Below are 25,332 nucleotides of genomic sequence, written 5' to 3'. Positions count from 1 at the left end.
ACTACAAGACTTGCTGTTGGGAGTAATGCCATCGAAGAAAGGGTTCGCAAAGCTCACGGGCTGTTATGAGAAAGCAAAAAACGATGGTTTCCGCTACTGCTGGATCTACACGTGTTGCATCGACAAAACGTCAAGTGCTGAGCTATCGGAAGCGATTAACTCGATGTACCAATGGTACAAGGATGCACACATCTGTTATGCTTACCTAGAGGACTTGCATGGAGATCCAAAGCTAGACAACTATGAAGCCTTCAGCAAGTCTCGGTGGTTCACACGGGGATGGACCCTGCAGGAGCTTATTGCGCCGCAAGTTGTGGAGTTCTATGATGCATTTTGGGTGAACATTGGGACACGTAGTAGCCTCCAAGAACGATTAACGCACATCACGGGAATCAACGAACGAATACTCGCTGGCGGAGACCCTCTCGAGTCATCTGTGGCTGTGAGAATGTCCTGGGCTGCACGCCGGGAGACTAGCCGCTTGGAGGACGAGGCCTACTGCCTTCTGGGTATCTTTGGTGTAAACATGCCACTTCTTTACGGCGAAGGCAAACGCGCATTTCTGCGACTCCAGGAGGAGATATTGCATGTTGATGAGGACTACACTTTGTTCGCATGGACCCAAGAATCCCAAAACAAGAGCCTTCTAGCCAGTTCGCTGCGGGATTTCCAAACATTTACGCCCTAGCTTGATCCGGCATGCAATGATCCAGCAGATATCACAAAGATCGATCTACGTGAAGACCTGTCAAAAAATTGTTTCTCATTATATCCTCCTCCAAGCGATCGCATGCCTCCACAGCTGACTAGTCGAGGCCTCTATCTTACTTTGCCGCTCCGCAATCATGAGGATGGACTATGGCATGCTCTTCTTTCAATCATGTGCTTCTCACGAGGCGACACATCCCTCCTCTTGTGTGCTACGCTTAATCACATAAGTAGTGATCAGAATAAGTACGTGAAGGAGTCTTCCTTCCCCGACGCACTAGTATTTCTTCCTAGGAGTATCGAAGACGATTTCCACTACACGTCTTTCTATGTCGACAGGCCGACGCATAATGGCCTGGATCTGCTCACCCCCAAACCCGAAGATCTCTCTCCTCCAACACTGGAACTTAAGCTAGACCCAGCTTTGATACCCGAACTCACATGCATTGCTTCCAATATGGTTCACATGCGATCTTTTGGCCAACAGTATCTCGGAGACAAATTCCCCTTCACTGAACAGTCTTTTCCAAACGTCACTGTGACGAGCATAGGTGACCTGCCACCTTGGAAAGCTATGCCATCGTCAGGTGTTCAAGCAATAACGCATTGCTTGCGTTTGGAAGATAGAGACCCCACGCGGGTGTTGGTCGATCACCCAGAACTGTGTTATACTCCAGCTTTTCGGAATCGTGACAACAAGTTTCAATTCAAATTTGGTCGTAGCGGTGGTGTAGACCTCATGCTCGATGTTGGCATACGGGACAAGCTTTGGGTCTCACCTAAGCTTATCTCCGTGATAGATACCGATTCCAGGGACCCATACTTATGTGTGACAAATCAATACAACCAGGTGGATCGGGCGATCATATATACGAAATTTCTGACAGAAGGCGAACATCACGTATGGAATATCAAGATAAGCATACCGTCCGCAGGTGCAATAACCACCACGCCCAATTCACAGCACTTCGTGCTTACTTTTACTAGAGTGCCCAAGTCCGAATGAGCGGCTATGTATCAGCTGGTGCAGTAAAATCACTGTGCGATTGAAAAGAGTTGCGCATGTAGCTGGCCAGATACTCTCAATTGGATGAGATAGCGTCTAGCCAAATGCAGTTCGGCGTGCATCTACTTGACTTCCTCTTCACACAACCTATGGGCTCTTCTCACTTTTCTAAACACACTGAAGATAATCAACCGCAGATATGTGGCTACCCCATACCTCCATGATAGAGGTACATGAGTTTCTCCAAAGTCAAGTGCCGGAGTGGATCATCCTATCGCATAAGCAGCTCGCCTAGAACCTATGGTACCTCTTGTAAACATTGAATAAAACGATCTTGTACCTGTGCGAAAGCTCTCTAAGCGTGCACTTTTACGTAGAATTGAGGCGTTCTCTAGCTACTAAGACACTCGCTAATTAGACTTTGGCCTATCACAGATGAACTAACTCGTACAGTGTTTTACGTGATAATAAGCGCAGAATGAATACGAAATATCGCCGAGCTTTTCTAAGTAAGTTCTCCAAAGCACCAACGTAGTAAAGCTCGGCGATCGAACCTGGCAAGCCCCGTTCAATTCCCATCTTCTTTATAGCGTCGAGGTACTTCAATAATGGTCCTCCTCGTCCCATTCCACCGCTTCCCGAGCTACCACATCTGCTTTGGCATGTGCTTGAAGCTGTATGTTGAATGGTGTAACTGTTGGCCCGAATCCCTTCTCACTCGTTTACACTTTGTCTGTTACAGTCCAAAGTGCCTATTCCTGGGGATGGGTAGGGCGACAACACCAGTTCGAGCAAACGTGTCAGGCGACTATGTATAACGTCTGCACCTTCACTTATTTCTGGTAGCAACAAACTTCATCAAACCTACCCACTATCCAAGTCTTCTCGCACATGCATCGTGTATACCATAAAGCTATCCTCGTCGTCCTAGGTAACACTGGTAACCAAGGAGGGTCATTCATTACGCACTTTCTGTCGCTGAGGGCACCTCCATACGCACTTCGTGATGTCATTCAGGACGTAACGTCTTCGAAAGCTGCATCCCTGTCAGGACGCGGAGTTGAGTTGGGCACATGGAACTACAATGAGCCCGCCTCACTCGACGCTGTATTCAAAGGTGCATCTGCCATCTTCAGCGTGACGAAGTACTGGCTTCTCTACGGAACCCTCATGTCGCAACAGCAATCTTCTACAAACGTTCAAAGCAAGATGCTTCTTGTTAGGGATAAGGAAATCCAGCAGAACAAGAATATCGTCGATGCCGCTGCCAAAATTGAGACTCTGAAAAGATTTATCTTTTCTAGCTTGCCTGACACCGAAAAGCTTGGTGGAAGAAAGGACTCATACGTCCACCAATTCGACGGAAATGCTATTGCTGAGGAGTATGGCAAAGCGACTTATCCGGAGCTTTGAAAGTAGACGAGTGCATTTCATGTGAACTGGCCTCATTAGTGGGTATTAACCTTTTCACTCCTATTTTTAGAGAATACATGGGTAATGTCCCTACAAAGTAACTGTTTCTACCTCCCGTAGAAGGCACATTAGCAATCACATGAGCAGTTCATCAACACTACTAATATTCGCAGTTGTTGCATGCAACTGCAACTGTCTCATATCAGAGCACAATAATGCCTGAGTAGATACAAGTGATCTTGCCCAACACTACTGTGTCAATGTATTCCCATCAACATGACCAAGCCCTGCATCCGCTCCCAATCTCTTCACCTCCACTTCCTCCTTCTGCTCTCTCGCCTTCTGCACCTCACCCGCCGGTCCGTCGTACCCAATAGCCTTCAGCCATTCCGGATCAATGTTCTCCAGTTGCAGGTATGGGCTGACATCAGCCTCTGGAAACTGCTTGTTACGCTTCGCATATCCCATACCCAGATGCGCCCAAGGGTTCTTATGCAGGTACTCAATATCAAAGTCCTCGTATCGCGGAGTCTCGATAACTTCGGCATATTGATTTGATGAGCCTGGCCAGACAGCATTAACGCGTCCGGTGTCATTGTTCTTATACCAGGATCTACAATCATCTTTCCAGACGGTGTGCTTGATCCACTCTTGCGCATGTTCGTTGAACTGATCTGTGATGTCTTGTCGCGGAACCCAGGATTTGATATGGTCGCGTTGCATCTTCTTGATGATTTGAATTGTATATTCGGCGACTGCCAGCAGTGGACCGGTGACTGAACCGTTTTCTACAGGCCAGGTTGGTCCGATGAACATCAGCCAATTCGGCATATCAGGACATGCGAGACCAAGGTAGCCTTCAGGTTCGTTCTTCCACTTTTCGTAGAGGTCTACGCCATTTTTACCGATGATGGGGAAGCGGGGGCGATACGTTACGTCGAATCCGGTCGCGCAAACGATGGTGTCAACTTCGCGCTCGATGCCGTCTGCACCAACAACGCCCTTTTCAGTGATCTCGTTGACGGCTGTGAAGTGAACGTTGACGTTTGGCTCCTGGACAGCCTTCATGTACGGGTCGCCTGGGGTTATACGACGGCCTGTAGCCGATTAGTGAGCGGTTTTATTGAAAACGGATGCGACTCACAGCCAACTTCAAACTTCGGGGTGAAGCCTTTCAAGAGTCGCTCATCCTTGAGGAACTCCTTCATTCTTTCTCTAAACAGGGCTTGTGCACCCTTTTGCGATTCACTTCCAGCATAGAACGCTCCCCAAAGTCCGTTGACCTGGTTCTCAATATCTTTAGCATGTGCGACTAGCTTCCTCGGGTCCTTCCGGAACTCATCGCGTTCTTCTTGCGAGTACTCCTTGTTCTGGCCAAAGTTGTTCGCAATCTGGACGAACCACACCCCGGTTCGAACAAAGATATCCATGTGCTTTACGTGCGGCTGCATGTTGGGCACGGTTTGAATGGAAGAAGCGCCAGATCCGATAACAGCTACACGGTCGTTCTTCCATTGCTCGCTTTGGTAATCCTTCGGCCATGTTGCTGTGTGAACGATGCGACCTTTGAAACTGTTCATACCTTTGATGCCAGGCCATTTGTAGTTATTCAGAATACCTGAAGCGTAGAGAAGAAGATCGCATTCCTCTTGGAACTCTCTTTCTTCACCAGATGAGGTCTTTTGGCAGAGGGTGACCTTCCACTTACCCACGTCGTCTTGCCACTCGGCTCTGATAGCTTCGGTATTGAATGTCATATACTTGCGCAAATCGAACACATCGCAGACCTTTTCGAGATACTTTTGTATGTCGGGAGCATACGAAAAGAAACGAGGCCAGTCTGGGTTGAGAGCAAAGTTGAGAGTGTAGGCATGCGACGGGATGTCGCAAGCACATCCTGTAGCCTTTTAGCACAATGCCTGCCATTTTTGCTGCACATTCCTACCTGGGTATCTGTTTTCGAGCCATGTGCCTCCTAGGTTGGCATTCTTCTCATAGATAACATGCTCGACGTTCTGTGTGTTCTTCTGAATCTGGTATGCCATCTGAATACCCGACAAGCCAGCCCCGATGGTCAAGATCTTGAGTTTTCGAGATGAAGGATCCTTGAAGATCATTAGTCTAGACACTAAGCGTTGAATACATTTTGACGTACATCGTAGACGATGTCTGGGATGTCATAGCCGCCAGATCCTGGGGTAGAATAGTCCCACCGCTTGCCGCTTTCTAGTGTATTGAGATCCGGTGCCATGGGAGGAGTTGTCGTAGGAAGAAGTCTTGATCAGGTGCGGTGAAGCTGTGAATGCCCTTTGCAATACGACACAGCCTGACTTATATGAAAAGTCAATAGATTGATAAGAAGATGTATTCCTAGTCCATGTGACCAGCTTCGCTAGACTTGCTTACCCGTATTAGCTAAGAGATTTTCCTATATCATTGGATGTCGCGCGTCGGGTATCGGGTGTAAGGGTGTATGAGTCGCCGATGATGACAACCCCGTGAGACTTCAAATAGGCTACACGGAGCACCAATAAGCAGGATGTCATATAATTGGGTGTACAATGACAGCTGTAGCATTGGAGTCCCACTAATACTTGGTCAGATACTGTGCGGGGTTGTTGCGGGGTACACCCACTCAAGCGGTTGTGAGGTTGTCGCTAAACGAAACCGTTCGTCTAGTCCACATCTAGAGTGACCGCCGTTCTATTGTTACTCTACCATCTTCGCATGCGTATAACTCTTGGAGACATGACCAGGAAGGACATAGAGTTGTGCTGCGATCTGGATAGTGGATCAGCGAAATCCAAAAAAAATATATCCGAACTGGATGCGTCCATATAAACTGTCAATGCGCGTTGGCACGACGCTATACATCATATTTCATATCACTGTTCGATCTGTGAAGCTATGATGAACAGACATGGGATCAATCCTAGAGCGGCTCGAATATTGGTCGCTTCCTGGCGCATCGCCAAGTCAATTCTTTTGCGTACAGCACGACGTCTATCAGCACGGCATAGTCAGACGATGGTGTAAAACCCGAATAGTGATAGCACAGTTGCTATGCCAAGGAAACCTTCAATTGTTTTTGAAAGTTGCGGCGCGATGATAAAGCGCGAACGCTGTGTATCGACGGGAATAGGGGAGGACGGCTGTTGTCTTTTGGCAAAGGTGGTTGCCTGACCGTGTGAGACGGCTATGCACTTGTCAGCGTGTTACGCCCTATGTGACATCATCGCAGACACGACACCTCAATCCTCCGTAAATCCGATAGTGACATAGAACCGGGAGAGACAAAGCTGTTCAGGACGTTGCCTATCAGAAAATACCTTGCCAACATCAATAGATACTTCCCAGACTTAACAGGTGATGTTCCTACAACCCAGGCGATACAACATACGCGAGGAGAGTTGCTACTGTAAGCGACAGCGTAAGGTTCAAGTACGCTAGACTAACAGTGTACCAGTGCCATCCAGAAAAGACAAGACATAGTTGCGTGGATACGCGTGAACAGAAAAATGATCAAAGAAGCGGTCGATAAAGCCGATCAAGATGTCAGCTACGACGAATGCTACAGACCAGTGCGCAAAGTTCTGCGCTAGAGCTCCGCCTTGTCCCGGGCTTACAATATAGCGACGAAGTATGAATCATGTGCTTCCTTGTTTCGCATATCGATAACGAATGCGATAGAGATTTGAGTTCTGTAGTCCACGACTACGGCGCGATACCTTGCCGGAAGCTTGTTTCTAATATCATGCATTATTTACCCACCGAAATGAGAATATTTAGCATGGAATATCTGACTTTGGAAAGCAAACCGATAGAACCAGGAAAACGCCCTAGTCGCTATCATCTCAATAGAGACATCATTCGCGATGCTTTACAGAACACGTTCACAGGGAGCGAAAACAAACACCATTTCGACTGGAAATACACGGGATATATGACGCCTGATATAGCTGCGACCTGGTTCCAGACTACTATATTACACTTTGACGACTCCTTGGCCTTGGATCTTTACTTTCGGGATATCTGGCTTGGCTGTCAAAGCTTGCCTAGTACAGTACCAGCGGACCACTTGCGACACATGACAGTGGAATTGCGGGGTGATATGAGAGACTACAACCGCAAGAAACAATAATGTACAGGTTATCCGGTACCTTCACTTTCAAAGTCAGTTCGTCCGACTGCAGTATTTCGTGAACACCTTGAGTTCATTCTCAAGATGAAGCGACTTTACGGATTTTCAATACATATTATGATCGCGACTCAGCACTAGCGACAGGACTCGCCACAGCTTGCGGAGATCCTGGATGCGGTGAGGCCCACTCGGGGTCGTCTGATAGCGGCTGGAGTGAGGGTTCGGTTCACTTGCAGGGATGCTCGTACTCTATGTCGCCCAGGAAACTTATATGGATATTTTGAAGTAAATGAACGGGACTGGGCTATGACGGCTGCGGCTTCGCAAGTTCCATAGCAGCAACTCGTCTGACACGAGCTCATTCTCGTCTGTGAATCACTATCGTCCTAGTCCAATGAGACCCTCCACTTTCTGTGCAATCTTTCCAAACGCCATCGCTCGCTCCCCATCTGGCTCTGCTACTACGGTGGGTTTCCCACGATCAGCGTCATCACTAATACTAGCATGTAACGGAATCTCGCCCAGCATGTTCAAGTCGTATTTCCCACACATGGCTCTGATCTTCTTCATATTGCCAAACACTTCATGCACATCTCCACAACCCGGACATTTGAAGCCAGCCATGTTGCACACGAGGCCCAGGAGCTTCACATCGACCTTACGGAAAAGCTCGACGCCCTTCACAGCGTCTTTGAGTGACAGATCCTGGGGTGTAGATACGATGATGGCGCCGTCTAGGATGAGCTGTTGGGTGATAGTGAGCTGGACATCGCCTGTGCCCGGCGGCATATCGAGGACTAGGACGTCCAGGCCTCCCCACTCCACTTCGTGCAGTAGTTGCTGCAGGGCTTTCATTACCATGAGGCCTCTCCATGCTACGGGTGACGACTCTGGGATAAGATAGCCCATGGACATGGATTTCAGGCCGTAGTTGGATAAGGGTAATAACTGATTGTCTGGACTAATGGTTAGAGGTGGCTTGCAGGATGGACTGTTTCACGGACTAACTGGCTGAAAGTCGAGGTTCACCAGATAGATTGAGTAAGGTTGGTATCGATGGGCCAAAGATATCGGTGTCAAGAATGCCAGCTTTATAACCACGGCGTGCGAAGCTCAACGCGAGATTCACTGCGTCATAGTCTTAGTGTTTTGTTGGCTGAGTCTTCAACGGCGGAGCATACCAGCAATGGTACTTTTTCCAACGCCACCCTTTGCTGATGATACAGCAATGACTTTCTTTACGTCTTTGATATTCCTCTTCTGTGGCAATCCTCGCTGCATCCGAGGCATCTGCGGAGGCGCACCAGAGCGCGGAAGACCCTGCGCACGACATCAGCCATTGCACCATACAGCATGATAGCAGTAATCATACGAGAGGGTTCTCATGCTGCAGACACCGCAATGTCGAAAACAACCTTGGCTTCAGCATGTTGTCGTGATTAAGATGGGGTTGCGGAGTTGATCGCGGAGGTGACGCGCATCGGTGAAATGAAAAGCCGATGTCATTGAACTTTTTTGTGGGGCAAAGTGAACTTTCTCTTCAGACACGGTTTGCCAGCAACACGCACTCCAAACAATCCATACATGATGGGAAAGTCTAAGATCAAAGGTATGAGATTTAGGTGGATGAGCGACAGGCTCTTGCTTACACAACAATCAGATTTCGACCCCGAGTCGCTTCTCGACCCTGCGCCGAGCTCCAGCGAAGACGAGCGCTCCGATGCAGACCTCTCAGAAGTCGAAGATGACAACGCTGGGCGCGAGCATTACACTTCCGTTGGAAAGAGCAAGCTAAGGAAGCCGGTTGAGGTACCACTCGGCCCGGAATACACTGGGCGCAAGGTGGATCGCAAAGCGCTCGAAGACAGCGATAGCGACGATCCATTTGCCAGAGGCTTCGACGAAGAGGACAGTGAAGCAAGCGACGATGAAGTGGAGGATGGCCTCAATGGGTTAGAACTCGACGACCAGGACGAAAGCGACGAGGAAGACATGAACGGCGATTTCAATGAAGACATGAGCGACGAAGATGAGGAGATGGGAAGCGAAGGTGAAAGTGGAAGCGATGACGATGCCAACGACGCCGAAGACTCAGAGGGTGATAAATCTGGCGACGAAGCGAAGCCCGACGCGTCTACTATCCGCGACCTCATGTCTGCGAACAAGTCGTTTACGTCGACAATTGCTGCCGGTACGCAATCCGATGTAGCGAAGGGAAAAGCCGTAAAGACTCAGCGGAAGACGTTCGATACGTTACTCAACTCGCGCATTCGATTACAAAAGGCGCTCATCTCCACAAACTCCATGGCCGCAGAGCCTTACAAGACTGAGACCGCTCAAGATGCGCCCATTGAAGCTGCGGAGGCAGCCGCTCTAACTCTACTGAACAACCTCACAAGCCTCCGACTTTCCTTGGAAGAGTCGCGAACGGGTCAGAAGCGGAAGCGCACCACATTCGACTCGACAACATCTTCATCAGAGATTTGGGCCAACATTCAAGACAGCGAGAAGAACACACTCCCACACCGCAAGGCCATCCTCGAACGTTGGTCAAACAAGACGAAAGCGACAACCGTCACGAATAACAAAGCCCGCCTCAACGCATCCGCGCAACAGACCCTGACAGAAGTCCTCGACTCCCAGCTAACATCATCCCACCTGGTGACCCGCACACAAACCCCACGGTCCTGCGCGCCCCTTCAATCGTCCGGCAAAGCTGCTCAGCCCGACCCTGCTATTTACGACGACGCCGACTTCTACGGCCTCATGCTCAAGGAGCTCCTTGAACAACGCTCAGCCGACCTCAACGCAAACGGAACCGCTGAATTCGTCGTGCAAGCGCCCTGGCAGGTTGCTCGCGAAGCCAAGACGAAGAAAGTTGTCGATACAAAGGCTAGCAAGGGCAGAAGGCTACGGTACACTGTGCAAGAGAAACTTCAGAACTTTATGGCACCTGAAGAGAGGGGTGAATGGGGTGATAGGCAGAGAGATGAGCTGTTTAGCAGTCTGTTTGGGCAGAGATTAGGGCTTGGAGAGAATGATGACGTGGAGAGTGAGGAAGAAGGTGGTGTGGATGCTGAGGAGGCTGGACTGATGCTGTTTAGAAGTTGATAGGGCTCTGATGCGTCGAGGCTGAGGGAACACAAGGCAGATGTAAATAAGGCGCGTTGTCCTCACAGTCTTCACATTAAGGCTACCGTTTGAGACCTGTGGCTTGATCACGCAAACGTGAGTCGTGTTGTTGGGTAGGTTCACGCTTTCGGTGGCGTATGTTAGCAAGCTCAACCCCCGGATCACTTGCACGTCTTTATTTGCTCAGCCAATCTTATCTTTACTTCTCAGTCACTCGCTCAGCAATCATTTTCCAGCTTTGTGCTACCAAATTATATTTATAGGATAGTCTTCCCTCGTTCTTGGATCGCGTTCACGGGTTAGATACTCAGCTTTAGAAGTCTCACCCAAAGTTTTTCTATTATCAAGCTGTCAACATTGGACACGGCACAGCACAAGAGAAATGACAGGTTGATCCGACATCAGATCATCATGGCGCCTCTTATCGAGTCGAATCTTTAAGTCGCGCAAAATGCAACATCTAATGGGGGTATTCCCATCAATGCGGCATATCGTGAGTCGTATCCTTTCCAGAATTATTATGATACAGTTGACTAAGGCGTTGGCAGCTGACGATGCTTCGATGCATCGAGTATCCTGGCAAAGCGCTTATTGGCCAGTCATGGCTTGCATGTTAGCTGTACTTTTACAAGAGATGGGACGAGTCGTCGCTGTGCCTTATCGCATTAGCTATGCTACGCGCGCATGTCCAATGATGTGCGCTGTGGACACATTCGTCATGTTGTTAAAGTTTCTTGTGCTGCTAGCTGTTGGCTGTTCACCCTTGACTGCGGTGAGACATGTCTGGTACGACCGATTCGACAAATATGAGGACGAGTATGCCAAGTTAGTGTTTATGAGTACATGGCAACCGAGACCTCAGATCAGCATATCCGCTAGTGGTACGGTAGACCCGACTCCTATAGCGACTTCACAGGGCGATTCGACCTCTGATGGGGACGACTTCACGTGTACGAATGCTCTTCTCGTTACTGTTGGCGAATAGATTGCCTTGGCCGACTTGCCATGCACGAATGTGCAGCCGCATGACGCCACGCTTATCAATCCATCTCCACGTTTTTTCTCTGCACCTAGCTTGGTAATTCACGAAACAGAGATCGGCGGCCATGTAGAGCTCAATGAGGGCGATGGGGATGTTTCGATAACGAAGCTCAGTGTCATTCGAGATGTTGACGACGAACAGCATCAAAACGACGCTAGTCGCGTCGCAATTGTCACGACGTCACAACATGCTCCGGATCCATTTGAAACACCCCAAAACTATATGGTTGGCCTACCTGGAACTATTGTGGATCGTACGTGGAAACTCAGCATGATCAGCTTCGTCTTCGGTGCACTACCACAGGCGGTCAAGGTTTTTGGCATGCAAGGCATTCCTTTCACTCAGGGTCTAGTCGGCATCTTCCTCGTGTCATTTATCGTCCCAGAAGTCTTTCGTTGGTTCGCTGGACCGGTCGGCCAGGTCAATCTCCGCCCCTTACCAATCGTTGTACACACTAAGAATACCTTTTCTTCACAGGTAGCACTCGGTCTTTATGCCCCCCTGAGCCTTGTATACGTGGTGACTGGACCTATGTGGTGTACTTTCATCGTACTTCCACTACCGTCGTCAGCAGGTAATCTCTGGTTTGCTATTGCTACCCCTCCGTATATCGTTTTTGCATACTTAATGACTAAGTCAGTGCTTGGGTTCGTCAGATTCATCGCCTCATGGGCACTCTGCGCAACACGGTTAGGCAGCGTCAAGTTAAATCCTATTCGCTCCCGGTCACTCGATCGAGTGCGTGGTAAATTCGTACCAGTCGCCTCGGAATTGTTTGCAATGAGCTCTTCTACATTGGAGTCGAACTCCCTCTTCGCATGTTTGTATGCATGTTGTCTGGCAGGAGTAATGGGTGAATTTCGGAAGCTTTGGTCCTCATACCCGACACCGCCTGATAATGGGTTCCTTGAAGGGACACTTGAATGTATGTCGATAGTGGGTCTCTTTTTCATACTACCCTTAACGTTTGCGATCTCTTATGTGTTGTACCGCGTTATGTTTGTTGGCTTTCTTCCTAGTACGTTTCGACGTTTTTGCGACATACACGGTACCCTACCCGAATTCTTCACAGGTGTGTTTATCACGATTCACTTCGGAATCATATTTTCTGGTTATGTAGGCACATGGTACAACGACGAGGAGGGTATATCGGCGACTTTCAAGCCAGGATGGGCGGAATTACTAGGATAAACATGTTCAACTATGTTCGAGCTTCTCCATCATTAGCTGAGTGCGTCACAAGTGAATGGTTAACGCAATTAAATTTCTTAATGTTAATGTACACCACGATCGCATCTAAATTGGAGGCTTCTCCTCTCCCTCCGCATACTCAACCGCAATCTTCTTCGCCCCCGGACTCGGCTTAGGATAGCTTGTCCTTCTCTTCGCTCTCACGTAGAAGTTCATAGGTCTGATAAGCTGGAACTCCGGGTCGTAACTCACCGCCTCCTCACCCTCTTTGAAGAACTCGTATCTGTACACCAACTCCGGTAACAGCACCTTGACTTCTCCGAGGGCAAAGTTGAAACCGATACAGCTACGTGGGCCCGTTGCGAAAGGCATGTAAGAGTTCTTCGGTCGGTTGGAAACTTCCTCTGTGCCCCAGCGATCGGGGTCGAAACGGTCGGGGTTCGACCAGATCTGTGGGTTGTTGTGGATAGCGTGTAGGGCGCAAATCACCACTGATCCGGCGGGGAGTTTGTAGCCGCCTGGAACGATACAATCAACCTTCGCAGTACGTCCAGGTTGGAAAGAAGGGTTGTGCAAGCGTTGAGTTTCCTTGACAAATTTGTCGAGGAAGGTGAGGCCATCGGAGAGCTCGGGGGTCCATTTGGTGTTCTCGTTAACGCCAGCGTCGACGAGTTCCTGCAGGAGGCGGTCTTGGTTGCCTTCGTATACGCACAGGGAGTAGAGGAGCCATGATAGAAGGGATGAGGTGGTGGTGAAGCCGGCACCGGCGATGGGCAGCATATTGGGGATGACCAGTTCACGGGGGAGCTTGTTGCCATTATCATCGGTGGCGCGTTTGAGGTAGTCGACTACACAGCTGGCTCCTAGAGCTGCTGTTTGTAGGGGTAGGTCGTCTTCGCTGCTTCCTTTTGGTGCTTGGTCGATTGCTTGGTTCAGGATGGTCCATAACCTGTATCGGATCTTGTCCAGGTCATACGCAGCTGTGAAAGGAATCGCGCTCAGCTTTGCGTACCAGGCGCCTCGGGACGCAACCTTCTTGTTTAAGGAGAGCGATTGAGCGATCAAGATGACCAATTCACTCAACGGCGCGTCTGGGTGATCAAAATGATGAGCGTCGTATCCTAGGGCAAACTTGAAGACAGTCTGAGACGCGAGCTTCAACATATACTGATACACATTCCAGGCTTCACCCTCCTCATCAAGCTTGTCGAAAACTTTGAATGAGTCTTTCACCGAGGCCTCCATAAGAGGTGTGTAATGTCTGATAGCCTTCGGTGCCATGGAAGGCGGGATGAACTTGTGCGCTTGCCTCCATGCATCGGTATCAGTATCGCAGATGAACAACGCTCTGTTGTCCTTGATACCGGCCAAGGGATGCTCAGGAGTGATAAGCTTGCTAAAGAACGCCGATTCTTGGAAAGCCACGGTAGAGATAGCTGGGTCGTTTGTCAAGTAATTTTGCTTGCCCATCGTTTCGTACTTGATTAATGATCCATACTTCTGGAAAAGACGTGCATGGTTCCCCTGACAGATATTAGTGATCGTTCGTAGTCATATCGGAATCAACTTACGAGATGATCTGGAAAGACCTCGTAGTAACTTCCAACGAAAGGAAGACCTTCAGGGCCTGCGGGATCCCGAATGGCTTGACCGTCAACAGTGATGCCAATTTCCTCCTCGCAATCTAATACAGCGTCCAAGTCTGGCAGGTCATCTCCCTTGGAATCTTGCAGCGCGATGCCTGGTGAGATGTGAGTTCACGTTCGTGTCAATTCTATAAGTTTGCTTACCAGTAGATTGGATAATGTTGTACTGCTCGGCTACAGCAACTTGTAGCGCCTCGAAGTCGTGATACTGATCGATGTGAATGTCCTGGCGAAAGACATTCTTGTCCTGCCCAACGAGGTAAAAGCTTTTGATAGTCATAATGCTGTGTTGTGAAGTTTGAAGATGTCGCAGTCTCGACAGGACTACAACGCGACTAAATGAAAACACACCAAACTACGTATACCCTTTTCGCAACAACCCAGCACCTGCAGGCGCTGTGCCTAGGGTGTAAATATGACGCATCGCCACTGACCAGCATATGGCGCTGGCGTGGTCGTACGAAAACCGCCGAGGGGCCCAATGCGCGCGAAAGCAAAGCAAAAATGCAGGTCGTGCGAATAGCCCGGCCGAGCGTTGATCGAAATTTTGTTGTGGTACCGTTTCAGCAAGATCATTGCGCGTAAGAAGCCAGTCGCTATGTCGCAGCTCCGATTGTCAGCGGAGGCTTGATTGGTTTAAGCTCACAAAGTGCCGAGGTAAGTGGGGGCTTGGCTCCACTAACACCGGACACCTCATGGTAGTCGCTGTAATAGCGCTGTCATTTGTCATGGCGCATCAACAGACCTTGATACTGCTCATGTCCGACACCTCGGTCGCGCATACGTAGTGGATCAGTATGGCCGTTGCACGTTTGCTGCATGAAGCTATGGCGATGATGAAGGGTCTTGGCCAAAGGCTTTCACCGTCGCCATTATTCTCCTTAACGCCCCCTTAGCGACTGAACGTATCCATCTCATTCAATCTTTCCAACACTATGGCCGACGGTGTATATACTCTCCAAGAGGTGGCGAAGCATACCAGCAGGACAGACCTTTGGGTTACCCTGTGGAATCACGTCTACAATGTAACAGACTACCAAGAAGACCACCCTGGTGGCAAGGAGTTTCTGCTCGAGAATGCTGGCACAGATGCGACCACTGCATACGAAGATATTGGCCATTCAACCGACGCCAGAGAAATTCTCGAAAACTTCCGCATTGGACGAATTGCAGACGAAGACTGGACCGACCATGAAGCCGCGAAGATGCCCACGATCAAGCCAAGTAGAGTTCATGTGGTGAACAACCTGCCTGCGCCGACGTCGTATCGCTTCCATCTTTCAGCTCTCGGCTTTGGTCTAGCATCTGTTGTGCTTTCCATTGTAGCTGGTCGAAGATTCTCACCGCTCTTGCACCGTTTCCAAAGCGCTGGGTTCTGGAAGGGTTTCGCCGTCTCTTCCCTCGCCAGTATGGCTTTGGCAGGATATGCCAGTCTGTGGGCAACGAAAAGTTTCGATGTTGCACACAAGGACTTCCAATCTTATCCAGCGCATTTCAAAGCCAAATCTACTTCATCGAAACCATCAAAGAAGAAGGACATCAATCTCGGTGTTCTCAACGCCCGTGTCTACCAGCCTTTCCCATTGATCGACAAGTTCAACATTTCCCACGACACCATCCGCTTCGTCTTTGGACTCCCCCATGAAAACTCCGTGCTTGGTTTACCAACTGGCCAGCACATCGCAATCAGGCACGAAGTAGATGGAAAGCAACTTGCACGATCCTACACGCCAACATCCAGCAACAAGGACACAGGCCGCCTGGAATTGACCGTCAAGATCTACGAGGGCGGCAAGCTGACACCCTGGTTGAGCAAATTGAACATTGGCGACACCGTTGAGATCCGAGGACCAAAGGGCGAGATGAAGTACCACAAGAACCTAGTCAAAGAGCTTGGAATGATCGCAGGTGGCACTGGTATCACACCTATGTTCCAACTCATCCGCCGTATCTGTGAAGACCCTCGCGACGACACTAAGACGACTTTGCTATATGCCAACAAGACTGAAGAGGACATCCTGCTGAAGGACGAACTGGACAAGTTTGCTGAGAAGTACGACCAGTTCCACGTTCACTACGTCTTGAGCAACCCATCGCAGAGCTGGAAAGGCGAGAAGGGTCGTATCAGCAAGAAGATGATTGAGGAGCGTCTCCCTGCACCAGCTGGTAGGGATACCAAGGTTCTTGTTTGCGGGCCGGACCCTATGATGGATTCTATGGTGAACTACCTACAGGAACGTGGCTTCAAGCCACCTGGTATGTTACGACTACGTGATAAGTATCCATGTTTCATTGCTAACCCGAGTTCACAGGCAAAATCTCGAAGCCTCAGGATGAGATCTTCACTTTCCAGTGATTCTTCGTTTTCTCGACCACGAATTCTAGGGACTTATGGTGATGATGTAGTTGTGTGGCGGTGGTGTTATCGGAAGAGGTATTTTAGACTGGGTGTTGTTCAAAACTGGCTTTACATACATTCCTATAATCTTGCGCAGCCCCAGAAGCTATCAGAATGAAATTTCTTATCAATCTCATCTCCGGCTGACGTTCTGCTTCCGTGTCCATGATGTTTACTATACTCGCTATGTTCGTGGTGTTTGTACGTGTAGGACACCAAATCGTCGTTCAAAGTCCAAACTTAGTTCGGCCGACGCAGCACTACCAACAAACCGCGCGTACGATCAAGCGCTACGTCTCGCACGATAAAAAAGTACCGTACGAATGACGTAGAAATCTAGATCGGCACTGCACGGATGTCTACAGTTGTTAACCCGTGACGTAATGCCTACATGAAGCATTAGCAGCTACCAAGTACATACATCATGCATCTAGATGCGCTTCTTCGCCTACAGAACCAGCGATATCCCAACATCGAGATTCGTCACCTAGACTAAGGAAATCACGTTTCACAAAAATGTCTCTATGCGCCAGGCGACTACCAAGGGGCATTCGGAGAATCTCGGCCGAGCCTCCTGTGAGCTATGCGATATCGCGATGTTTACGGAGGGCTATAAACACGCAGACATCGAGTTTGAGTACGAACAAGACATCTTTTCATACTCGTTCAACGCCTTTGTCATACCCTATCATGTCGAATACACAAATACGAGCTGCATCTAGCAGTACCCAACCACAATGGTCGGCACCAGATACATCATCGAGACCAATCGCCGTTTTGGGTGGAGGAGTCTTGGGTCGACGAATTGCTGCTTCCTGGGTAGCTGCTGGCTACGAAGTTGTTTTATGCGATCTTAGCGACGAGCAGAGAAACGCTGCAACACACTACATCGAACACCACATGGATGAATTTTCGAAACTTACCGGAAATGCTCGAAAACGAAGCGAATTTACCACGGTCAAAGATATTGAAGAGGCGGTCAAGAATGCATGGTTGGTGGTTGAAGCGCTGCCGGAGAAGCTTCCATTGAAGATCGAAATCATGGCCCAGCTACAACAACAAACACCAAAGGATTGCATTTTGGCTTCCAACTCATCATCGTACAAGTCGCGGCTTATGCTCGATAAGGTGGATGCGGGTAACCGACATCGAGTGTGCAACATGCATTATTACATGCCACCGGGCAATAACGTTGTCGAACTCATGACCTGCGGAGAGACGCATGGAGATATCTTGCCTTTCCTGCAAAGCAAGCTACAGGATGCGGGTATGCAGCCGGCTATTGCGCGCAAGGAATCGACAGGCTTCATCTTCAATCGATTGTGGGCTGCCATCAAGAGGGAGAGTTTGCTCATCATGGCGGAGGGCGTATCGGAGCCGGAAGAGATTGACAGACTGTTCCTTACAATGTTCAAGGATAACCCGGTTGGACCTTGCGGTATGATGGACGCGGTAGGCTTGGACACAGTTGCGTTCATCGAGAACAACTATGTTCAGGAGCGCGGTGGCGATCCCACAGCGCGCGACTGGGTTCAAAAGAATTTTGTCGAGAAGGGGAAGCTAGGTGCAAAATCTGGAAAGGGTGGTTTATATCCCGCCGGCGAGACTACTCGAAGCTCCAAGGATGAGAGCGGTCATCACGACAACCTTGCGGCGCCCAGACTGTACTTCTTGGACATTGGCATTGGAGGAAACGTCACCGATTTGCAGAAGGTTGTCACATCTGGAAAGATTATGACAGCTTCGGCGGACGGAAGTAATGTGCGTGAGATTGTCGGCGGACAAGCCATGCCAGATGGTATCGACGTATCCATCTCTGCTGGTCGAATTTTCTGGACCAACATGGGTGCCTCTCCGGCTAAGAATAACGGCAGTGTCATGTCTGCAAACCTTGACGGCTCTGATGTTCGACCTGTCATTCCGGAAGGTCAGATTCACACACCCAAGCAGCTCAAGATCGACCACGACAACAAGAAGTTATACATCTGTGACCGGGAAGGCCTACGAGTTCACCGATGTGATTTTGACGGCGGCAACCACGAGATCATCGTACAGACGGGCGTTGCCGGCTCAGCAGACGGAGAAGACCAAACGAAGTGGTGCGTTGGTATCGCTGTTGACCCCCAGGCAGGAAAGTTCTACTGGTCTCAGAAGGGTCCTTCCAAAGGTGGCAAAGGTCGCATCTTCCGCGCAAATATGGAGATTCCAGCCAACGAGACAGCATCTTCCCGCTCCGATATCGAATTGCTATTCGAAAACCTTCCCGAGCCAATCGATCTTGAGTTCGAACCTGATAGCGAAACACTGTATTGGACAGACCGCGGCGAATACCCGCTGGGCAACACGCTGAACAAAGCGTATGTAGGTGTCGACGCCGAGACGAAGGAGAAGAGGGGTGTCATAACCTTAGCCAGACATTTCCACGAGCCGATTGGACTGAAGATCGATGCCGTGAATCGACATGTTTACTTGACGGATCTGGGAGGTACAGTGTATAGGTTTGATATGGACGGAGGTAAAAAGAAGAAGATCTATGAGACGGATAGCGCGTACTCTGGTATCGCACTTGCGCATTTGCACTGAGTAGGGCTGTTTCATAGTGTAATAGATTCTTAATCAGGAGTGAATGTGTTTTTTGAATTGACAGAGTGTCGACATCGGGGGATTTTGTTATCGGTGTTTGAGAGACGGAGCATTTGCCGACAAGCCTTCGGCATCCCAAATCAATGCATGCCGCGAACCGAGGGTCCAAGCTCTTCACCACCAAATCCTCCGACCTCGACACATCCCACGCGACACTCCTCGTCGCCCGAGCTGTTCCTTTTTTCTTCCACCCTACACAGGGCCCTGACCACCAATTCCCCTCTCACGGCCTGGTCTACCCCCCACCGCCACAATGAACACAATCTCGGCACCCCCACAAATAAAACGTCTCTCAGGCCCAAAACGCTTCTTCGGCATCCTCGTAGGCATAACCGGTGGCCTAGGCGCCAATGCCCTCTTGGCTTACAGCGTATCCTCTTTCTACACGCGCAACACGAAATTCGTCCCTTACGATACCTCATCCCCCGATCTCACCGCCACCGTCTTCCGCGCGCATAATCCCCACGGAAACCCACCAGGCTGCATAGATCATGCGATAAAGCAGATTCCATATGGCAAGCTTCCGGAGAAGTACTGGGTCAAAGGTAGTGGCGGAAGGATATCTGTGGATCAATCGGCTTTGACGACAGATTTCTGTAGGGGAATATGGAGTGGTGTTGCGTTTAGAGTGCAGAGGAGGTTTTTAGAGAGGAAATATCGGGCGTTGGAGGGGAGAGAGAAGCAGCTTTGGGATGTCAAGGAGTTGGAAAAGAGTGACTATAAGGTTGGGACTGCTATTGTGGATCATTTCGAGGTTATGGAGCATACCGATGATAAGGTAAGTGTATCCAGTTCTCTTCTTGTGAGGATTGGCTGACTTTATGTGTTCCTCTAGGTCATCGTGCGATGCGGCGATTCACCACTCGTTTCCGATCGCCGACCCTCCGACGGTCTTTTCTCGATGGAGGTCTCGAAAGACGACGAAGCGCAGTTGGCTACCTTCCACCTCAAGTCAGTTTTCGTAGACACAACGCCAGAGGGCAAGAACGGACAACCGCAACCCGCTTCCATCCAGTGGTTACATAGGCTATACACGAAGCTCTGGATGGAGAGTGCGACGCGGAAGTTGATCAAGGAGGCATAGAGAACTCCAGGAAGGATGCTGCAGGTTAGTATACACAAAAGGTCGTAATGGTGTTGAAGTCTCTGTAATGAAGACATGAGGTAGGGGTTCATGATGAGATCTATCAAACATCTCCACTCTTCTCCCACAATTCACTTCTCACAGTCCTTCTGCTGCACATAAACATGTTACCTCACAACCTTTTCTTCCTCCCACCGCACCAACGTGCATCCCGCCAACTTCTTTTTCTCGGCATTGATCCTATGAATCTTCTCTCCGTTCTCATGAATCAAAGCCAGTTTACATGTCATCTCCCACTCCCACGTCGTGGAGTCTCTGTGGCCAGGTCCCGAGTTTGTCAGAGGTTAGCAGATTTGACATGATGCTCTTTCAAGAAGGTTCTTAGGCCACCGAGGCGTCGTTGATGCTCGATTGGACAGCGCCAGGCTTCAATCCGGCAACATCCTCGAGATCGAGCTCGCCTCTTGAGCGGGTCATCAGGGCTTATCATCACAGACTCGTTGGAAACCTCATTCGCAACTACCGCTGTCATCGCTAGACATGTGATCTCGCTTCAACTATGGCGTATGGAGGTCCCATAATCCCTGAGCGTATTGATTGGAGGGTCATCGAAATGAAGAGAAGCTCGCGGCGAAGCCTCACAGCGATGAGTTGTTCGGCATTTCTAGCTGTACGCAAGGCCAAGGTAAAGGCCGCGTCTGGTTCGTTGACGCACAAGGATTTAGGCTGGGGGTATTCGCTGCTATTTACAGAGCAAGTGGCTATGTGCAATGCAGTGTATGCCACTTAGGTGTGCTCGCGGTGAGCTTGGAGAAGCTCTTCCTTTCTATCGTGGCTAACGTCCAAATGCGTCCTGGAGGAATTCGGTGGGCTTTTGTGGTATGTCTGGAAAACATAACAGTATGTATACCATTCGGGTACACTGTGGGGAGGAACAGATCTCCTGCTTGATATTTAATGTCAAAGCTGAGCAGACCAAGCCGAAACCTACTTCTCAGGAATTACGTAGCCAGTTACAAATCCAGTTCATCTCGTTGTCGCATACTTGGTTTCCATTAGCTTTCTCTTCTTCTACCAGACTAATAAGGTCTGGTATAGAGTCTGCATTCCACATATCATCACTTATCGGAGCAGAGAACTGCAAGTGGTGTGATGAAAGCAGATCCGGAAACCCGGTCTCGCTTGACATGTATGTTTCACAATACATCGTCCATATGTGATACATAGTCAATGCGAATCGTTTCGCTTCCTCGATACCAATCCAGATATGGGGTGCAGTTTGAGGAGTGAGAGCCGTTTGCTGGTAGTGTTTAAGCATGCTTGGATACCTGAACATGCCTCTCTTCAAGCTGCTCTTCACGAGAGCGACTAAAATCTCATGATCAGGCGACGGAAACTCAGATACCGCGCTCGAGTCCTGTTTCCAGGCTATCAAGGGAAGTATAATGTTCAGAAGAATCGCTTGATACGTCGCGATGGGCCAGGCCGCTGCCTCGATGGTTGTCCGTGAGTGTGGCACATCCCATGTACACTAAGAACGTTTGTGAGTAACAAGCGATAGACCAGGAGTGACGTTATACATACGCGCTGACGCCGAATAGACGCCATCAACGTCTGGTGCATCTCAATCGCTGCTTCGTTCGTACCTTTTTCTTTGCTAAGCCATAGGCCTACCATTACCACCGAATGAACAAGCACTTGTGATTCTCGTATCGGATGGAAACTCGACTTGTGAAGGAACGACCATTTTGGGTGGAACTGGGTGAAATAAATATCGGTATACCTTTTGAGCTCGACCGTTTCTTGATTCAGGTTTAAGGACGTTATTTGACCGAGTTCAGAAGGTGTCTGTGTCTGATGCGGTGAGTCACCAGTTGCGCCAGCAGTGGTGTTCTTGTAAGAACAGGACAATCCTCGTTCCAAACACGATAAACATGGAATTACCATGCTACACTGGGTTTTTCGAGCCTTGCAGTGAGCACAAGCCCGAAGCGCCCGGGATCGAAATGACTCCTTCCCCTCATGGTGTCGCGAGATATGGCGGCGCAGAGTGTCGCTGTAATCTCTACACGTTAGTGCTAGATAGGAGACGCACAAAGCGATACACGCACCTTCGACCAACCACAGTAGTACAGTACGGGCATGTAAACTCCTTTGGCTCGAGATGCTTCATCATGTGGCGATTGAGATGTTCTCGCCGCTGGTAACTCAACGTGCATTCAGGCCACGAACACTGGAATGGGGGTGATTGATCAGTCGAGGCCATCTTGCTGATCGGAATTCGATGTCTCGGGGTGGAATGACACAGAATGATGTGCAAGATCCCTTGGTTGCGGAAAGACATAGGCGGAGTCCACAGGGTGGTTGGATGACAAACCATAGTCTAGCTGGCTAAAGCCTAGTTGCGGACCGAGGTATTGTTCGATCTTATACGCCGAACACTACAAACAGCTGGAATTCGAACCTCGCATCAAATCACTTGATCGCACGTAATTGGTTGCTCATGATGTCAATTGTTCAGCCAGCATGGTAATACAGCGAGGCCAAGACGAAGTGACTCATCAAAATATCAAAGAAGAAGAGGAAAAACTGGTTGCTATGACGATGCGAGCGATATTGAGAGTGGCGTAGTGGCCCGCGAGGAAATAGAGACCGGCAGAGTACTACACACTGGAGCTGTTCCTGCTGTGACTGGAGGAATGATCGCGACATCTCAGCCTCGGCGTCTCGCGCAGCCAGCCCTATTCTGTCCGCACGCTACACGCCTCAACATCTGTCTCCGAAACGCGCTGAACTCTATCGAGAATATCGATCAACAGATCTCAAGAACTTATCATTTATAATTTGTTAACATCCACACGTGAGGTGCGATAAAATCCTGACCTCACTACCGTACGCGACACCCATCGCGACCTCCGAATCGAAGCAAAGACAGACCTCGGCAAACACCGCGGATACGCAACATACAAGCCGGAAAATAATGCGAGAGTTGATGCATTCCTATAATTTACGAGAACTCGTTGTTGAGAACCGTACTGCGTAGCAATTCATTTGGGTTGTCGCTGGTCAGTACAGTCTAAATGAGCTAAACCCTTGCGTTGAGAACATGTAAAGGAGGCTTGATAGTTCCTTGTCTCAATCATTTCATAGTTATTACTTTGGCTCCAGCGCTTCCACGATCCGCCTAACACATTCAGCTACTAGTTCCTCGCGTTGAGTGAAGACCATTCGAAACCAGCCTGGCTCTTCTGCACCTACGGCATCCCCGGGAACCAAATACACCTTCTTGGCCAACAAACGGTCTTGGATAAGTCTTGTGCTCTCTGACCCGGAGTATTCCTGCATCCCCTTTTCTCTTAAGGATGTCTTCTCGCGCACAAACTTGCCCAAGTTGATCCATAGAAAGAAAGCAGCGTTCGCACCAGGCATGTGTTCAATGCCGTGCTTTCGAAGAGCGCCAACAGTCTGTGTATGTGCAGCCGAGAGACGTGCTTGGTTTGTCGCGATGTAACTTTCGACAAAAGACGTGTCGGATAAGATGTGCACAACAGCGTTCTCAGTGAGTGATGATGGCGAGGAGTAAATGCTGCATGTTCGCAATGCAGCAAGAAAAGCTGGGTTCGACTGCGAGACGATGGCACCCAGTCTTATCCCATTTGCACCAAAGTCTTTTGAAACACCCCAGAGAACGTGAACCAGTGAAGGGTCAATTGTGTCCTTGCAGTTGATTGACAAGATAGATTCAAAACCGGTATATCCGTGAGCGAGATCATCAACGGTATTCTTCCATGTAGAAAGCGCGTAGATTTCATCGCTGATCAGGTGGATCTGGTACTTCTGACACAACTTCATCAGCCCAATAAGCGTATCCCTAGGATAGCATCTTCCAAGAGGGTTATGCGGGTGGCAGAGCATAAGTGCGCGAACCGGCACACCCTGCTCATTTGATCTCAGCAGCGCTTCTTCGTACTTCTGCACACAGTCTAGATGGCAAGGATCCACTTGTCCAAATGATACCGGAACAATCTGGACTCCTGTCCTCGTACCGATGTCTGGTAGAAAAGCGCGATAGTATGGTCGTCCAAGCAGGATACCCTCCCCCGGATTAGCGAGAGTCCAGGCACAATGCTCAATAGCCGACGAAACTCCATTGGTGATGAAGACGTGTTCAGGCTTCAGCTCAATTGCCGATCGCAGATGAGTGCTCAAGAATGAAGCAATCACAGCTTTGACCCGCTTTGATCCAAACGGGCCATCGCCATAGGTCAGCCCGTGAGCTGTGTCATCAACAAGTCGTTTTGCATCGAGGAATTCCAGTAACCGGTCGTGCATGAGATTGTTTTCCGCAAGACCGAGAGACACGTAGCCATCAGGATTAGTATCTGGGTCCCACAGGTTCGTAATTATGTCCCACACTTCCTGCACGGTGTCAATCAAAGATGATCAGGTATTGAAAGACATGGCACGTACAAAGTCTTTGGCTCCCGCTGTACTTGCATAGCTACCGCGGTTGGATAGCTTTGACTCCTTTAAGGTCGTCATAGCGACTGGTGATCGTCACGGAACGGCTAGTGTCGTAAATTGCTGCGTCAACAATGAGGTTCAAGTAGTAGCACACCAAAAGAAAAGAATTCAAAGTTGTCGCAATCAAGAACTATAGGTTGCAGAATACCAAGTCTGCAAACCTGTCCATGGGTATAAGTCATTGGTTGATCACGTGACAGCGACTAAGCAAGCCACGCCCTTCGAGGACTCTTGACATGACCGGATTTATATCCATATTCTCTAGCTAATCTCGAATTGGACTCGACATTCACTAAGTCCTAACATGGTGCAGTGAGCTTCGTCATTCGTGCATCTTAGCAGCGTTGACGATGCCAAGCGTTCTTAGCTAGCGTCGGCATCCCACCCCGCACGACCCATGGCTC

The 25,332-nt window shown here is 49.4% G+C and overlaps 10 protein-coding genes across 10 annotated transcripts; 5 read left to right on the top strand and 5 right to left on the bottom strand.

Moving 5' to 3' along the window:
* Positions 1 to 2,605: 2,605 nt before the first annotated feature.
* Positions 2,606 to 3,127, top strand: ALTATR162_LOCUS1122 (uncharacterized protein; the record flags this gene model as incomplete). The annotated part of the gene is made up of 1 exon (XM_043308717.1): positions 2,606 to 3,127. One exon carries the CDS (start codon positions 2,606 to 2,608, stop codon positions 3,125 to 3,127), a length of 522 nt encoding a protein of 173 aa, XP_043164652.1.
* Positions 3,128 to 3,376: 249 nt separating this feature from the next.
* Positions 3,377 to 5,378, bottom strand: ALTATR162_LOCUS1121 (uncharacterized protein; the record flags this gene model as incomplete). The annotated part of the gene is made up of 4 exons (XM_043308716.1): positions 3,377 to 4,224; positions 4,272 to 5,024; positions 5,073 to 5,232; positions 5,283 to 5,378. 4 exons carry the CDS (start codon positions 5,376 to 5,378, stop codon positions 3,377 to 3,379), a joined length of 1,857 nt encoding a protein of 618 aa, XP_043164651.1.
* Positions 5,379 to 7,646: 2,268 nt separating this feature from the next.
* ALTATR162_LOCUS1120 (uncharacterized protein) lies at positions 7,647 to 8,697 on the bottom strand (the record flags this gene model as incomplete). Its single annotated transcript, XM_043308715.1, has 4 exons — positions 7,647 to 8,224; positions 8,277 to 8,396; positions 8,450 to 8,588; positions 8,641 to 8,697. 4 exons carry the CDS (start codon positions 8,695 to 8,697, stop codon positions 7,647 to 7,649), a joined length of 894 nt encoding a protein of 297 aa, XP_043164650.1.
* A 155-nt stretch (positions 8,698 to 8,852) lies between these two features.
* Positions 8,853 to 10,379, top strand: ALTATR162_LOCUS1119 (uncharacterized protein; the record flags this gene model as incomplete). The annotated part of the gene is made up of 2 exons (XM_043308714.1): positions 8,853 to 8,877; positions 8,929 to 10,379. 2 exons carry the CDS (start codon positions 8,853 to 8,855, stop codon positions 10,377 to 10,379), a joined length of 1,476 nt encoding a protein of 491 aa, XP_043164649.1.
* Positions 10,380 to 12,738: 2,359 nt separating this feature from the next.
* ALTATR162_LOCUS1118 (uncharacterized protein) lies at positions 12,739 to 14,559 on the bottom strand (the record flags this gene model as incomplete). The annotated part of the gene is made up of 3 exons (XM_043308713.1): positions 12,739 to 14,157; positions 14,205 to 14,374; positions 14,424 to 14,559. The coding sequence occupies 3 exons, from the start codon at positions 14,557 to 14,559 to the stop codon at positions 12,739 to 12,741; spliced, it is 1,725 nt and encodes a 574-aa protein (XP_043164648.1).
* Positions 14,560 to 15,214: 655 nt separating this feature from the next.
* On the top strand, positions 15,215 to 16,635 carry ALTATR162_LOCUS1117 (uncharacterized protein; the record flags this gene model as incomplete). Its single annotated transcript, XM_043308712.1, has 2 exons — positions 15,215 to 16,535; positions 16,592 to 16,635. The coding sequence occupies 2 exons, from the start codon at positions 15,215 to 15,217 to the stop codon at positions 16,633 to 16,635; spliced, it is 1,365 nt and encodes a 454-aa protein (XP_043164647.1).
* A 732-nt stretch (positions 16,636 to 17,367) lies between these two features.
* Positions 17,368 to 19,260, top strand: ALTATR162_LOCUS1116 (uncharacterized protein; the record flags this gene model as incomplete). The annotated part of the gene is made up of 1 exon (XM_043308711.1): positions 17,368 to 19,260. The coding sequence occupies one exon, from the start codon at positions 17,368 to 17,370 to the stop codon at positions 19,258 to 19,260; it is 1,893 nt and encodes a 630-aa protein (XP_043164646.1).
* A 313-nt stretch (positions 19,261 to 19,573) lies between these two features.
* Positions 19,574 to 20,404, top strand: ALTATR162_LOCUS1115 (uncharacterized protein; the record flags this gene model as incomplete). The annotated part of the gene is made up of 2 exons (XM_043308710.1): positions 19,574 to 20,098; positions 20,156 to 20,404. 2 exons carry the CDS (start codon positions 19,574 to 19,576, stop codon positions 20,402 to 20,404), a joined length of 774 nt encoding a protein of 257 aa, XP_043164645.1.
* A 994-nt stretch (positions 20,405 to 21,398) lies between these two features.
* Positions 21,399 to 22,151, bottom strand: ALTATR162_LOCUS1114 (uncharacterized protein; the record flags this gene model as incomplete). The annotated part of the gene is made up of 3 exons (XM_043308709.1): positions 21,399 to 21,935; positions 21,989 to 22,035; positions 22,079 to 22,151. The coding sequence occupies 3 exons, from the start codon at positions 22,149 to 22,151 to the stop codon at positions 21,399 to 21,401; spliced, it is 657 nt and encodes a 218-aa protein (XP_043164644.1).
* Positions 22,152 to 23,557: 1,406 nt separating this feature from the next.
* ALTATR162_LOCUS1113 (uncharacterized protein) lies at positions 23,558 to 24,946 on the bottom strand (the record flags this gene model as incomplete). The annotated part of the gene is made up of 2 exons (XM_043308708.1): positions 23,558 to 24,823; positions 24,875 to 24,946. The coding sequence occupies 2 exons, from the start codon at positions 24,944 to 24,946 to the stop codon at positions 23,558 to 23,560; spliced, it is 1,338 nt and encodes a 445-aa protein (XP_043164643.1).
* Between the last annotated feature and the right edge of the window lie 386 nt (positions 24,947 to 25,332).

The sequence above is a fragment of the Alternaria atra genome (genome assembly GCF_907166805.1).
Source record: "Alternaria atra isolate CS162 genome assembly, contig: 21, whole genome shotgun sequence".
Taxonomy (NCBI): Eukaryota; Fungi; Ascomycota; class Dothideomycetes; order Pleosporales; family Pleosporaceae; genus Alternaria; species Alternaria atra.
The sequence above is the reverse complement of the archived record's forward strand: the minus strand, read 5'-3'. Positions and strand labels throughout refer to the sequence as shown.